The 14,167-nt window shown below is 36.5% G+C and overlaps 2 protein-coding genes across 2 annotated transcripts; both read right to left on the reverse strand.

Moving 5' to 3' along the window:
• Positions 1-5,003: 5,003 nt before the first annotated feature.
• On the reverse strand, positions 5,004-7,741 carry LOC120090475 (tubulin alpha chain). Its single transcript, XM_039048170.2, has 4 exons — positions 7,333-7,741; positions 6,386-6,620; positions 5,922-6,292; positions 5,004-5,836 (listed from the first exon to the last, which is right to left on the reverse strand). Exons 1-4 carry the CDS (start codon positions 7,423-7,425, stop codon positions 5,183-5,185), a joined length of 1,353 nt encoding a protein of 450 aa, XP_038904098.1. The 5' UTR covers positions 7,426-7,741; the 3' UTR covers positions 5,004-5,182.
• A 3,761-nt stretch (positions 7,742-11,502) lies between these two features.
• On the reverse strand, positions 11,503-13,707 carry LOC120091430 (F-box protein SKIP22-like). The gene has a single exon (XM_039049451.2). The coding sequence runs from the start codon at positions 13,368-13,370 to the stop codon at positions 11,853-11,855; it is 1,518 nt and encodes a 505-aa protein (XP_038905379.1). The 5' UTR covers positions 13,371-13,707; the 3' UTR covers positions 11,503-11,852.
• Between the last annotated feature and the right edge of the window lie 460 nt (positions 13,708-14,167).

Raw genomic sequence — 14,167 nt, forward strand, 5'->3', positions numbered from 1 at the left:
GGAGGGGCTGAAACCGTGGGCGAAAGCAAAACTATATGAACAGAGAGTACAGAATCTCCCCTCTGCCTATGCGATAGCTGAACGACTATACGACCTTAGCACTGACTCACAAGATGTGAGGAAGCAATCAACTTCCTCAAATGGGGAAAACGGAAACAGCCGTTCCAGCCCTCCCAGACTTGGGGGAGGAGACAATAACACAGGGGGGAACCGTAAATCATCCCAACCGAGATCAGGAAACAACTGGCGGGGGCCGCCACAACAGCATAACAATTACAATCGCCCCCTATCTTGTTTCATATGTAGAGGGCCACACAGGGCGCGTGAATGTCCAAATCAAACTGCGTTCAATGCTTTTCAAGCCACATTAGCCTCTACCTCCGAAGACGAGGCTGAACTAGAGGAGACGGTAACCGAGCCAGCGGCAAAAATTGAGAATCCCAGGATGGGGGCATTGAAATTCCTATCTGCACTCCAGAAGAATATGGGAAAGGCGACGAAGCCACTAGAGAAAGGTCTCATGTATGTGGACGTTTGGGTCAACCAAAGATCGGCCAAAACCACTATGGTTGACTCTGAGGCTACCCATAACTTCATGGCGGAAACGGAAGCTCGCCGCCTGAACTTGAATTAGGAAAGAGATGCAGGGAAGATGAAAGCTGTGAATTCTGCAGCCCTACCGATTACGGGGATAGTGAAGAGAACTCCGATAAAGTTAGGAGACTGGAAGGGCCTCGTTGACTTCGTGATTGTCATGATGGATGATTTCGATGTAGTACTGGGGATGGAATTCCTACTTGAACATAAAGTCATACCAGTGCCCCTCGCCAAATGCTTAGTCATTACCGGATCTACACCGACCGTAGTCCAAGCTAGTATCAAGCGGCCAAATGGGGTGAGAATGATCTCAGCCCTCCAATTGAAGAGGGGCCTGGCCCACGACGAACCCAATTTCATGGCCATCCCGATAGAATCGGTTGAGTCCACTGAAGAGGAGATCCCCCAAGACGTTCTATTTGTCTTGGAAGAGTATCGGGACGTCATGCCAAAAAGCTTGCCCAAGTCCTTACCCCCACGAAGGGGGATTGACCATGAGATTGAGTTGTTGTCAGGGGCAAAGCCGCCTGCCAAGAATGCATATCAGATGGCCCCGCCAGAATTGGCTGAGCGTCGGAAACAGTCAGACGAGTTGTTAGATATGGCTCAGCTCAGCTTCAATAACCAGCAGAGTTCCGCAACCGGAAAAACGCCCTTCGAAGTGTGCGGCAGACAGCCACTCAGGCCACACTTGGTGGACCACCCTTATGCAAGCAAAAGTCCTCAGCCACATAACTTCACTGAAGAGTGGAGCAAAACCTCTGAGATAACTCGCGCCTACCTAGAAAGAGCATCGAGGAGGATGAAGAAATGGGCTGGTAAGAAGCGGAGGGCCCTTGAGTTTCAAGCTGGGGACAAGGTCCTGATCGAGCTACGACCGGAACAGTTTCGTTTCCGAGGCCAGAGAGACCAACGGCTAGTAAGGAAATATGAAGGTCCAGTGGAGGTAATTGAGAAGGTCGGGAGAACCTCATATAGGGTTCAGTTACCCTCATGGATGAAGATTCATCCTGTCATCCGTGTGAGTCTCCTGAAGCCCTATCATCCCGAACCCGAGGATGAACAGCGAAACATGCTAAGGCGCCCACCGGTCACGATGAAGAGTTCTGCTGAGAAAGAAGTTGCATAAATCCTAGGTAAATGTACGCGCCGTAGTGGAAGACCCAGACAAGAACTGACAGAGTTCTTAGTGAAATGGAAGGATCTCCCCGACGAAGAGATCAGTTGGGAGCGGGCCGAAGACTTGAAGAATGCAGCTCCGGCCATCGCAGGTTTTGAACAAGGTCGGTTGACGGGGACGTCAACCAATTAAATGGGGGAGAATGTAACGGTCATGCTTGTCCAGGGCCTGTTGCCCATGGCCGCATGCCCAATCCAACCCCCTTCTAGCATACTCTCATATCCTGTATTGTATTAGTTTAGTTAGCTTGCTTTCTTTACATTTTCATTGTAAGTGACCACTCGCCCTTTTGCATATGCAAGGGCGCCAGTTGGCTTTTTGTTCAGAATGCACTATATGGGGATAAGATTAACCATCACTTCCTCATACCCGGAGTAGTACTCTATAAAGCCGTTGTTGTTGCTTATTGTTTTCTAGTCTACTACAATCTTTCTTTCTTTATTCACACTCACAAATCTTCTTACGAAAACCTTTTCTCTAAACCCATTTTCTAAAACCGTTTTCCCTAAAACGGGGGTGGAGGTTGCAAGAGGCACTCGGTGTGCCATCGGCAGTTCGTATTCGAGTTGGCTGGCTTGTTCGTGAGCGGGAACAAGTGCCGCACAATCGCTAAGAGAAGCTTCCGAAAGAGCGATTGTGACACCAGACATAGATTTTTTTCACTCATTTTTTAGTCATCCAACATAGGAAAATTATTCAGGTTTTTTCACTAAAAGAAAATAATTATAATAAGAAAAACAACACTAGAATATACAAAATTTAATATTAACTAAGGAAAAAAACATGAAAATAAAAAAATGGACAACATTAATACTAAATATTCTCAAAATCAAAAGAAACATTTGTTATACCATCAATTGTGCCAATTTTCTCTTCAGAAGATTTGAAAAGATGTGTCATATCCAAATCTATTATATTAGATGGGTAAAATATCTCATTATCTGGTATACAAAATTTGCTTCCACATTTTTCCCTTTTTTCTTTAGGGAGGTTTGATAGAGATCAACTAAGTGTTTTGACGTACGACATGTAAGTGACCACTACCCAGTCATTTCCCATCGGAAGCGTTTATTTTCAACACTATTTGAACTCTTATCTTGTGGAGTTTTTCCTTGTGTGGTTCTTTTGAAATTTGAATTATTAGAATGACCACCATGAAAATAATAATTTGTTATTCCTTTGCCACGGTCACAATCTCAACCGTGACCACAACCTCAACTACGATTATTAACATTCACAGCATTCACTTCAAGGAATGGTGTTCTTTCCATTGGTCAAGATTCATGATTTTTTTATCAAAAACTCGTTATTTTGTTCAGCCACAAAAAGACATGAAATTGGTTCAAAACATTGTTTAAAACATTTATCTCGATATTGCTACTGCGTGATCATATCCGAAGTATAGAAAAATGTATTCTCTAATATATTGATTTAAAATTTTGAAGTCTCAAGTGCATCAATTTACTACGAATTTTATGAAGAAAAATTGTTTTCTGATGATTTTACATTTTTATGGCATCTAGGTGTATTTTGACATCAAGCACTAATGACAAATAATTATTACCATTAATATCACATGCAAATTTTAATTTTATAATATTTTCATAGTAACACTGTTACAAAAATATTATACTTATATTAGAAATTTAATATATATCAAATATGTAAAACAACATTTAATTTATTAATTATAACGAAGAGAGAAAACCCAACATACCTTTAAGACTTACCTTTAGCGAGAAAAACAATGGAAGCTCGTGTTGATAACGTGTTGTAAACTTGAGGAGCACAACGAGAACATAAATAAATAAAATCTAATTTATAAATATATGAAATAAATAAATAACAAAAGTAAATAAGATAAAGATCATGGATTATATGGACACTAATAATGTGTAATGTTGAGACACAGACAACATTTTGGAAAATTGGGGTATGACACATGGTTAATTGACACTAAGCATGAGCATTTAATGGACATCTATTATCATAATATTTATAATAGCATTAACAAGTTTTTGGAGGAAATAAAAATGGAACTAGCATTATGGACTAAATTTAAAATTTATTTAAAATATCAAAACTAAATTGAACTAAATGGTATAATAAAAAAATTATAATACTAATAAGAATTTTAAAAATAACTTCCTCCAGCTGAATTTGAAATTTGGGCGAATACTTTGGCAACACTTACAACGGTTAATACTTTTAAGAGTAATAATTAAGTGTATAGCAACATTTTAAAAAATTATAAGCATAGCAAAATCTATCCGTTGTAGATTAAGTTTACATCATTGATAGACTTCGAGGACTAGATCTAAATTTGTAAATACCTTGGATCTGCTATATTTGTCATGGGTGATAGTTGGTTCGGTTTTGTTGGTTTTGAGGATCAACCAAGAACCAATCCAAACCAATCGGTTTTATAAATAAGAGATTCAAACTGATGTCCAACAAAAAAAAAACAATGGATTGGCTTTTATTTGGTTCGGTTTATGATCGGTTTGGTTCTCAATTTTTGACTCTTTTTTTTCAAATTTTAATTTTTTATTTCCAACTTTATTTTGAATGGGTCCTTTTGGCTAATTTAGAATTAAAATTAGGTTCATTTCTTAATTGATAATAATTGGTGTTTTTTCTAAACAAAAAATATATGCACCATATACATAGACTAAAAGAAACCTAACGTTAAAGTTTATTTTTAAGTATATTCCCTGGGTTGGCTTCAATTTTAATTTATTTTTTCAATCAAAATTTCAGTGGTTGTTTGATTTTTCAATTTTTCGATTTTTATATCAACTAAAAATTGATAACTGCCCAAAGAAATAGTTTAATTTTTTTATATAACTAATGAGAGGGGATGCATAAAACCCTAAATAATTGCACACCTTCAACGAGTATTGTAAATTCGACCAAGAGTCTAAATTAATTGATTCATTATTTAGGTTTTTAAAAAATGTAGACTTGCAAAGGTAATTTTAAAAAATAAATAAATAAAATTGATAATAATAGTATTGCACTTGTTCATGGGTCTAAATAATACATCAGCCATATAAGAGTAATTGATATTTTTAATTAATTGGCAATTTTATTATCAGATTTTTGTTCGCTTTTTATTGATACTAAATAAAGAAACCATATTTAATATCTTCTCCACCACAACCCCGTGAACCAACGGCAGTGACGCGCAGTACAAAATAACATTGAAATTCCATGCCAAAGAATATAACACAAAGGCCATTTTATAGAATGGCAATTTGATTTAAAAACATAGATGGTTCGCAAAAGCCTTGGAAACAAGAAGTATCACAGCATAACATTTCATGTAAAGAAGGAAAAGAACAAAGACATAACAACAGAGAGACACCAACACTCCTAACAATGAGCCGAGATCGGGCAACATGTTTAGTAGTCCTCTCCTTCATCGTCCTCACCCTCAGCCGACTCAGCACCGACCTCCTCATAGTCCTTCTCGAGGGCGGCAAGATCCTCTCGGGCTTCAGAGAACTCTCCTTCCTCCATACCCTCACCAACATACCAGTGCACGAAAGCACGCTTAGCATACATGAGATCAAACTTGTGGTCAATACGAGAGAAGACCTCGGCAACACTGGTAGAGTTTGAGATCTTGCAGACAGCTCTCTGCACCCGGGCAAGATCACCTCCAGGGACAACAGTAGGTGGTTGGTAGTTGATACCACACTTGAATCCAGTGGGGCACCAATCAACAAACTGAATGGTACGCTTGGTCTTGATGGTGGCAACAGCAGCATTCACATCCTTGGGCACAACATCACCACGATACATCAGGCAGCATGCCATGTACTTGCCATGTCGGGGATCGCACTTGACCATCATGGATGAGGGCTCGAAGGCACTGTTGGTGATTTCAGCCACTGAGAGTTGCTCATGGTAAGCCTTCTCGGCTGAGATCACTGGTGCATAGGAGGAAAGCATGAAGTGGATTCTGGGATAAGGGACCAAGTTAGTCTGGAATTCGTTCACATCCACGTTCAATGCACCATCGAACCTCAAACTGGCAGTTAAAGATGAAATGACCTGAAATGATATAGAACATGTAAGTCGACAAAAACTAATTATTGTTTATAGTACCACATTAGAAGTTATTTAGAAAAATCTTTACCTGGGATACAAGACGGTTGAGGTTAGAGTAGTTGGGTCGCTCAATGTCAAGGGAGCGCCTGCAGATATCATAAATGGCCTCATTGTCAAGGAGCACAGCAACATCAGTGTGTTCCAAGAGAGAATGGGTTGAGAGGACACTGTTGTAAGGCTCAACAACAGAAGTTGAGACTTGTGGAGAGGGGTAGACAGTGAACCCAAGCTTGGATTTCTTTCCATAGTCAACAGACAAACGCTCCAAAAGGAGGGAGCCAAGACCGGAACCAGTACCACCACCAACAGCGTTGAAAACAAGGAATCCTTGAAGACCAGTGCAGTTATCAGCCAGCTTACGGATTCGGTCCAAGCAGAGATCAACAATTTCCTTACCAACTGAAACAAGAAATGGAAGGCATTAGTGAATGCGGAGATAATTTTATCTATTAACTTCCATCAAAGATTTTAAATCAAGATCGGGAAAATTACCGGTGTAGTGACCACGGGCAAAATTATTGGCAGCATCTTCCTTGCCACTGATTAGCTGTTCAGGGTGGAAGAGCTGGCGGTAAGTTCCAGTCCTCACCTCATCGATGACAGTAGGCTCAAGATCAACAAAAACAGCACGAGGAACATGCTTTCCAGCACCTGTTTCACTAAAAAAGGTGTTGAAAGCATCATCACCTCCACCGAGAGTAGTGTCGCCTGGCATTTGGCCATCGGGCTGCACCAATTAACAAACCAATTAGAGAATTCGATTGATAAAACATAAGAAGAGCTTCCTAATCTTCAATCGGTATAACAGACATCCATAGTTATATATCCAAAATAAACAACAAAATTCAAAGATCCGAAACCAGTCTATCAGTGACTTCACATGTCACGGATTCAAGAACATGAAAGTACACAACAACAAATTACGGCAAGAAACATTATCTATTCCAAGATCTCGAAGTACAGATCAACAAATATTACATTTCTCCAAGACAAAATGGAGTTACGATTGTAAAAGGCACAGATTTATCAGATTTACGAATATTAAAGACAGATTAACGAAGATCTGCAGACAAGACGTATAATCTCAAGAACACATAACACAATGGGGATAAAAACACAAAGTAAATCAAACAAATCGTAAAAATCCACAAACCACTCGATGCGGGCGAAAAAACGCATAAATCTAACTTTTAAACAACAAAACGCAGTCCAAAACAACTCTAGATGCAGAAATGCCGATAATTCCTTACAGATCTAGTAAAAGAAATGCAAGAGACAAGAATCAAACAAAAATGAAGCCAAAACAATAAATCCATACAGATCGAGCGAATATAAAACGAAAACAACAAATCTGAAGCCAAAACAACGCCAGATCCAAAAATTCCAACAACTGCGAACAGATCGAGGAAATGAAAGGCAGAAAAAGGAGAATAGAATACCTGAATACCATGCTCGAGGCAGTAGAGCTCCCAGCAGGCATTGCCGACCTGGATACCGGCCTGACCGATGTGGATTGAAATGCACTCTCTCATTTTGGGCTAAAGAAGAAGAGATCTGAGAATGAAATGGATGGAGAGAGGAAGAAGAAAATCTCGCGAGAGGAAGAAAGACGTTTGTGAAGACGCCTTCCCCTTTGAAACCCTTTTTTTGTAATGGATACGGGATAGACGGAGGGGACGAGAGTGAAGGGCGTATTTATAGTGGGAGCCGGAGAGAGCGTAAGAAGGATTTAAGGAATGGTTTTTTTTTTTAACCGTTGGGGGGAATTGGACGGCAGCTAAGCCTGAGTTGGTTTACCATTGTTGGTTGAGAGTTAACCGTGGTTAGGGTTTCGCTTTTTTCTCATCCGTTTCTTTTTTTTCAAATTTTGAATTCGAGATATTGGCGGGTAATGGGCTGGGCTTTGGGCTTGGATCCGGTTCTTACAGCTGGACCCGGTTGGCACTTTTTACTTTTTTTTTTTTTTTTCTATATTATAACAATACTTTTCTAATATTATCACTCGAAACGTTACAAAACAACCTTTTGAGTATAAATCTTTTAAATTTTCAAACAAAAATCGGAACCTAAAAATGTATAGTGATGGCCAAGAATCTAGTGATTAAAATTTTTGTTATATGTCACCTACTACATTTTATATCTCAATTTTTGTCCAAATTCTAAATAAGTACTACTCCAATGATATATTTGAAACATTTATGAGAGTTCAAATATAATATTGCAACTTTTAAAAGTACATAAATATTTTTTTAAAGAAAGGGCAATGTTCAAAGGTATTTTTTTTTATATAATTTAATTTCTAATTTTTCTTTCGGTTGAAAAATATCAACTATATGCTTAAACTTTACAACTTATGTTAATTAAAACAATAAACTAATAATTTTATTCATTTAAATACTAAACTTTTGTCTTATCAACTCATACCTTTCTCCATATTTTGTTTGACAAATTTTCGTAAGCGAAATAATTTAGACCCTTCAAAAGCATTTACGTATCAACTCTCTCACATGTTGTAGATATCTTTCGTGTTGATTTTACAAAATGGATGATTGGGATTGACGCATAGACGATTCTCAAGTAAATATAGAATTCAATCTCATTCGTTTATGGAAGTATAATAGTTTAATTGATATAACTATAAGTCTCGAGTTTAATTGATATAACTAGTCTCACGTGATGTTTTTCCAAATAAAAGATAACGGAGAGTATCCATTGATATACTTACAAAAATTAATGTTTTAAATTGATACTACTGTAATGGCTAGTTCAAAGTGTTAATTGATATAAACTCTAAATTTTTTAATATAGTTTGATATTTTCTCATGTATTTTTCTTTTTGGTTAAATAGTCCAATTTGATGAGTTATTTTCAGTCTAGCCTCTATAATTTTACCAGCTTTAAATTTGTAACTCAACCCTAAAGTATAATACAATGGATTAAGTATATAATATTAGTTTAATGTAGTGTAAATAAATGAAAGTTCACTTTTTTCTCTATAAAGGTATTTCATTAACTCAATAAAATGGATCCACGGCTACAAAAGATAAATTTGAATCTATTTTTGAAGTGAAAATGAACATAATTCAATTGACATATAGGTTAGCAATGAGATATTTGTAGTTCTTATTCTTGCATCCTCTATATGTGTGTAAAAGTAGTGTCAACATAGATTTTTTTCCCTTTTACCATGCTTGAATTTAAGTTTTGTTAAACGTACAAATGCTAAAATTGATCATTTAAATTTATATGAACTAAAATTTAATGTTTTCTTTCTCATTTTTATGTTTTTTTTTTTTTAAGTTTTGATTAACTGATGTGACAATGATTTGAAAAATGGCATTGCCTACAATACGGATCAAATGAAAAAATAGAAAAGTTTTTTTTTTTAATTGAATGAATTTTAGTCTTCTGCTTATGTCATGGCGGTGTGAAATTACTTCTTTAACCCTAAATACATTTTTCTGTTTTCTTCGTCTTGCAGTTTTTTTCTTTTGTTTTTTCTCATGAATTTCAGATTTCTTCCTCTTCATTTTTCCTTTTTTTTTCTACATTTCTTCTTTTTTTGTTTTTTTTCCTTTCTTTTTACTTTCGTTCTCTGCATTTCTTCTTATTTTCCCTGTGTTTCTTCTTCTTCTTCTTTTCTTTTTTTTTTTTCCTGTGTTAGAGCATTAAAACAAAGGGTGTTCAAATAACTCAACAATTCGAACTACCTAACCCAAAATGTAAGAGTTGGATTGGGTTAATTTTGTTATTAGGTTGGGTCAGGTTAAACTTTTTATATTTTTGTTGGGTTGGGTCGGATCATGGGTTGATAAAAAAAAAATGGGTTGACCAAGCCCAACCCGATATATATATAATTTGTGAATTGTTAATATTTTTATTTTAAAATTGTTATGATATTTTTATTTGTTTAAAGTTTACAATAATATCATAGATATTTAGTATTTAGTATTTGAATTTTATAAGATTTTAGTTATTAGTTACGTGTTGTATATACATTTATATATTTTTAATTAAAAAGAAAAAATAATTTATAACCCAATAACAGGGGTGGGTTTGAGACTTTTATTTAAGGTCATTTGAGTTGTCAACCCGACTTGGGTTGGTCCAAAAAACGCTTGCAACCCAACTCAACCCAACCCATGTACACTCTTAAGTAAAACATCAGCATACAACATACAACATAGAGCGTAGACTAAACATCGAGTATCAAGGATTGAGTAGTAAGTATATAGCATAAAACATATAACATAGAGCGTCGAGCGTCAAGCATCAAGCATTATCAAGAAAACCTATGAAGCACAATGCACAGATGGAGTGCTGACGTAAACAAAAGACCACTTTTCATGAAATTGGTTAAGATTCAAATCTCCCACTCCTTCCTATTCTTGAACTTTAAAAAAAAAAATGAACGGATGGTTAGAAGATATTTGACATTTCTTCCTCCTTTTAGGTTATATCGATGAATGCCAAATGGCAATGATTTGGGAGTGTCACCTACCTCTTTTGCTTCCAAAATTATGGAAAAAATTGTATCTTCACATCCCATATGTATATAGAAATATCCCATATATCAGATTTCAGAAATATCTCATTCCCATGTGGGAAGTTATTCGAGATACATATGAGAAATAATTCATTTTCTTTGCTATGGACCCCACCATGTTATCATCCCTGTTTTCTTCCCTTACTTTTAGTGGGAGGGATCTTCAATATCTGAGATTAAATTTCCTCTTTTAACCTTTCAATCTTAAATTAGATATTAGACACAATAATTAACTTCATGTCTAATAGACTAATCAAATCTAAAAAAATTTGGATATAGGTATCTTACATAATCAATTTGTAGACCTATTGAGACTTTTTAAATTGATATGAAACTGAATTTCTTTTATTACAAGATTCTCAAACAGAAAAAAAGGAAATAAAAAATAAAAATCCAACACCTAAATTGAAAAACTAGAATATCAATACATTAAGGGACTCTCTTACAAATTAGGAAAAGCTTTGAGAATTTAAATTTAGCTAAGAATTCAATCATTGTTCTCAAATCAAGATGCAAATCATTGAAAGAAATGAAGAAAAAATAGGCTTAATTTTCAAAAACCAAAAACGAAAAACGAAATAGTTACCAAATTGGCCTAAATAACATAATAGTAGGAAAGTTTTGCACTTTACTTTACCCTATTTATTGATCGAATGTTCAAAATGAAAACAGTTTTAAACGTGAGGGCCCTGCAAAACATGTATCAAAAGAGACTTAAAGAAAACAGCGAGACCCACCAAAACGAAAGAGGAATAAATTGATGAAAATCATTTCCCATTTCAATTTCAAGATACTGAAAAAAAGAGGGGAAAAAATCTAGCCATTTAATAGCAGGAATGAATATGAAACACATTCCCTCCTCCAAGCCCATTTAATGGAATTACAATTCAGATCAGTACACATATCCATCTAGCCGTTTTGGAACTTCCAAGGCCATATTATTTTAACATAATCACAGCAGCATCTTCTCAGTTACAAACAAAAATTACATAATATTCCACTTTACAATTGAACCCAACTTATTAAAATCATTGGATAGAAAGACAATCGACAATTATAAAACTTTCAGAAAGCGAAGGTCATATTTAATTCAAGCATAATCATATAATCAACTTCTCAGCTCAAACAGAAAACTGATGATATTCCAGTTCGCAGTTGAGCTCAACTTATTAATATCCTTCAACAGTGAAGGACTAACAAAAAAAAAGAAAAAACCTTCAGAGAGCAGTATCTCCATTTATGCAAAGACAAGAGCTTTGAGGCAATCAGGCAAGTTCTATTTACAAAGGATTCGTGGCCTAACCTGATATCTCCATTCTGGCAAGATTCCTAACACCTTATCCCTGGCATAAAACACAGTTAAACACCCAAAACTACACCAAAAACTGCCTAGATTGAATTCGGATTCAGTACTCATCGTCCTCTCAAATCATAATGTGGCATGAAAACGTGTCGCCGTGGAATCCGAGGTAACGACTGTGCAGGAACTCCATATGGAGGGAGCCTGATACCAGGCACAATGTCATAATCTCCGCCAATTATATGAGGAACTGGGAAAGGGTAAGGGGGTCGACGCCGCCGCCCAAAACTAACAAGATCCCTCATGTTGCTACTTCTCCTGTTTCTCAGCTTTTCTTTCTCATAATAATCAACAAATTTTGGCTTCCAAAGTCTGTTTCCTGAAACACCATCCTCTAAACCAAACGCTTGATTGAACTTCATCTTCCACAGCTCATTGCTGGAAGCCAAGTAACGCAATTCCGTACACACACATTCAACTCTTGCAATGTCCACACCAGGAAGAGACTCTAAAATCTTCAGCTTCACATCAGCTGGAAGTAGCATAAAGCTTGCAGGAGGTGGTAAACCAGTTTTTTCACAGATATCAATCAAGAGTGGCAATGCAAGAGCATCCTTCACTACCTTCCACAATTCAAAAACTTGTTTCTCTGGGTTCCCTTCTTTTTCATCCATTATGTAACTGGATACTGAATCCACCCAAATCAGATCAAGATTTGGTGCAAATTTTCTCTCATCCAAAGATACACGATACACACTAGATCCTCTACTGCAGTTAAGAGACCCATAAACATTAACAAAGTACCCCAAACTCTGAAACTTCAATAAAACTACTTCAGTCATGGTAGAATTCTTTCCCCCCTTGGTCAAAAGTTCGGGTAAAGTGTACCAAAGTGACATCGAAAACGATGGGGAAGGCCAATCTTCCGGCATACGAAAAGGATTATCCTCAGAATCTAAATTAGGATTAATTAGCACAAATCCAGACTCCAAAAGTACTGCGTGAACGGCAGTTACCAAAAGTTTGTGCGCATTACGATCATAGCCTAACTCCTCCTTCAAAACTCTCCTCAAAAAGATCGGTCTCGAAAATTTCTTTTCCACAACTACGGTTGGCTCTTCTTCAACCTCCATTTCTTCACAATCCGACTCCACGGGCTTCTCCCCTTCCTCGATCATGCTAGATGTAGTCATTTCTACACCCAAGGACTCGAGCCCCATGGATTTAGCCTCCGACTCCTCCAACCTAGGTTTTTTCAAATCACAATCGATACCCTGGATTTGCTTTCCTTTAACCAGCCGTAGCGACGAAGACGAAACTTGCGAAGAAGAACAAGGAAGAAGACCTTGAAAGGATTGAATTGACGTACCTCCCAGAGAGGAAAACTCGGAAGGCTTGAAAGTGAAGAAAACAAGGTCACCTGAAGTAATACCCAAGGAGTGCAACGAATCCTCCGGCGAAGACCCTTGGAGCTCGTCCTTCCGATTGAGAGAGAGGTGAAGAGAATCGGCGGAAAAGGAAGAAGAGAGAGTTTGGAGAAGCGTCTGTTTGAGGTGGTCGAGGGTACATGGATCGGGGACTTCGATTCTGAGGGTTTGTTTGGATTCCAGGGATCTGAGCCTCAATTTCATGGTTGAATTTGGCTTTAGCCGGAATTTCTTCCGATTCAGTTCTGAAAATTAGGGTTCTAAGAGAGAGCCGATTTCAATCCTGTTCTACCGGAGAAGAAACGAGGCGGTTCGTTGATTTGGATTTGGGGGTTGAGATATATTATTCTGGGGAGAGGACCCGTTACTTCCGTTTTATTTCGCGGTATATGAAATCTTATGGTTATTGTTTCTTTTTATATATATATTTTTAATAAATATCTGCGTGAACGTTTGATCTCCTTTTCGCCTATTGTATTTAATAGTTACATGAATATATTAACTTGAAGTATAAATATTAAGGGTGTGTTTAGTATGTAATAAAAATAGAGAGTTGAGTTGAGTTGATAATTATTATCTGAATAGTTAAATTGTCTGTATTTGTTTGTAGAGTTGAGTTGAGTTGATAATTATTGACTGTGTTTGTTGTGCAGAGTTGAGTTAAATTGATAATTATTGTCGTCTGTGTTTGTTATGCAGAGTTGAGTTCGGAATCTAATGAGATATTTTTTTCTCTTTGTTTTTTATTTCATTCTTTTATTTTTTTAGTTTTATGTTTTGCTATTGTTAATTAATTTTCAAATATACACGTATTTTTTCAAATCATTTATGACATAAACTGGACAATCTCAATTTTTTTCTCAATTTGTAGAACATAATAGATTATTTTTCATATATTCTTTTCAAGAACTATAATAATTATAATTCTCTTCAATCAATAAAACATACCAACAAATTGCTGCTCAATTAATTGTTATATTATATATCGTATGTATATATAT

The sequence above is a fragment of the Benincasa hispida genome, chromosome 11, assembly GCF_027475165.1.
Source record: "Benincasa hispida cultivar pf3 chromosome 11, pf3_genome.v1.1, whole genome shotgun sequence".
In the NCBI taxonomy this organism is placed as follows: Eukaryota; Viridiplantae; Streptophyta; class Magnoliopsida; order Cucurbitales; family Cucurbitaceae; genus Benincasa; species Benincasa hispida.

Coding starts and splice junctions, on each gene's coding strand:
- LOC120090475 (XM_039048170.2), bottom strand. CDS start 7,425: ATGAGAGAGTGCATTTCAATCCACATCGGTCAGGCCGGTATCCAGGTC. Junction 6,621..7,332: donor GCCTCGAGCATGGTATTCAG/GTATTCTATTCT, acceptor TAATTGGTGCAG/CCCGATGGCCAAATGCCAGG. Junction 5,837..5,921: donor TCAACCGTCTTGTATCCCAG/GTAAAGATTTTT, acceptor ATATCATTTCAG/GTCATTTCATCTTTAACTGC.
- LOC120091430 (XM_039049451.2), bottom strand. CDS start 13,370: ATGAAATTGAGGCTCAGATCCCTGGAATCCAAACAAACCCTCAGAATC.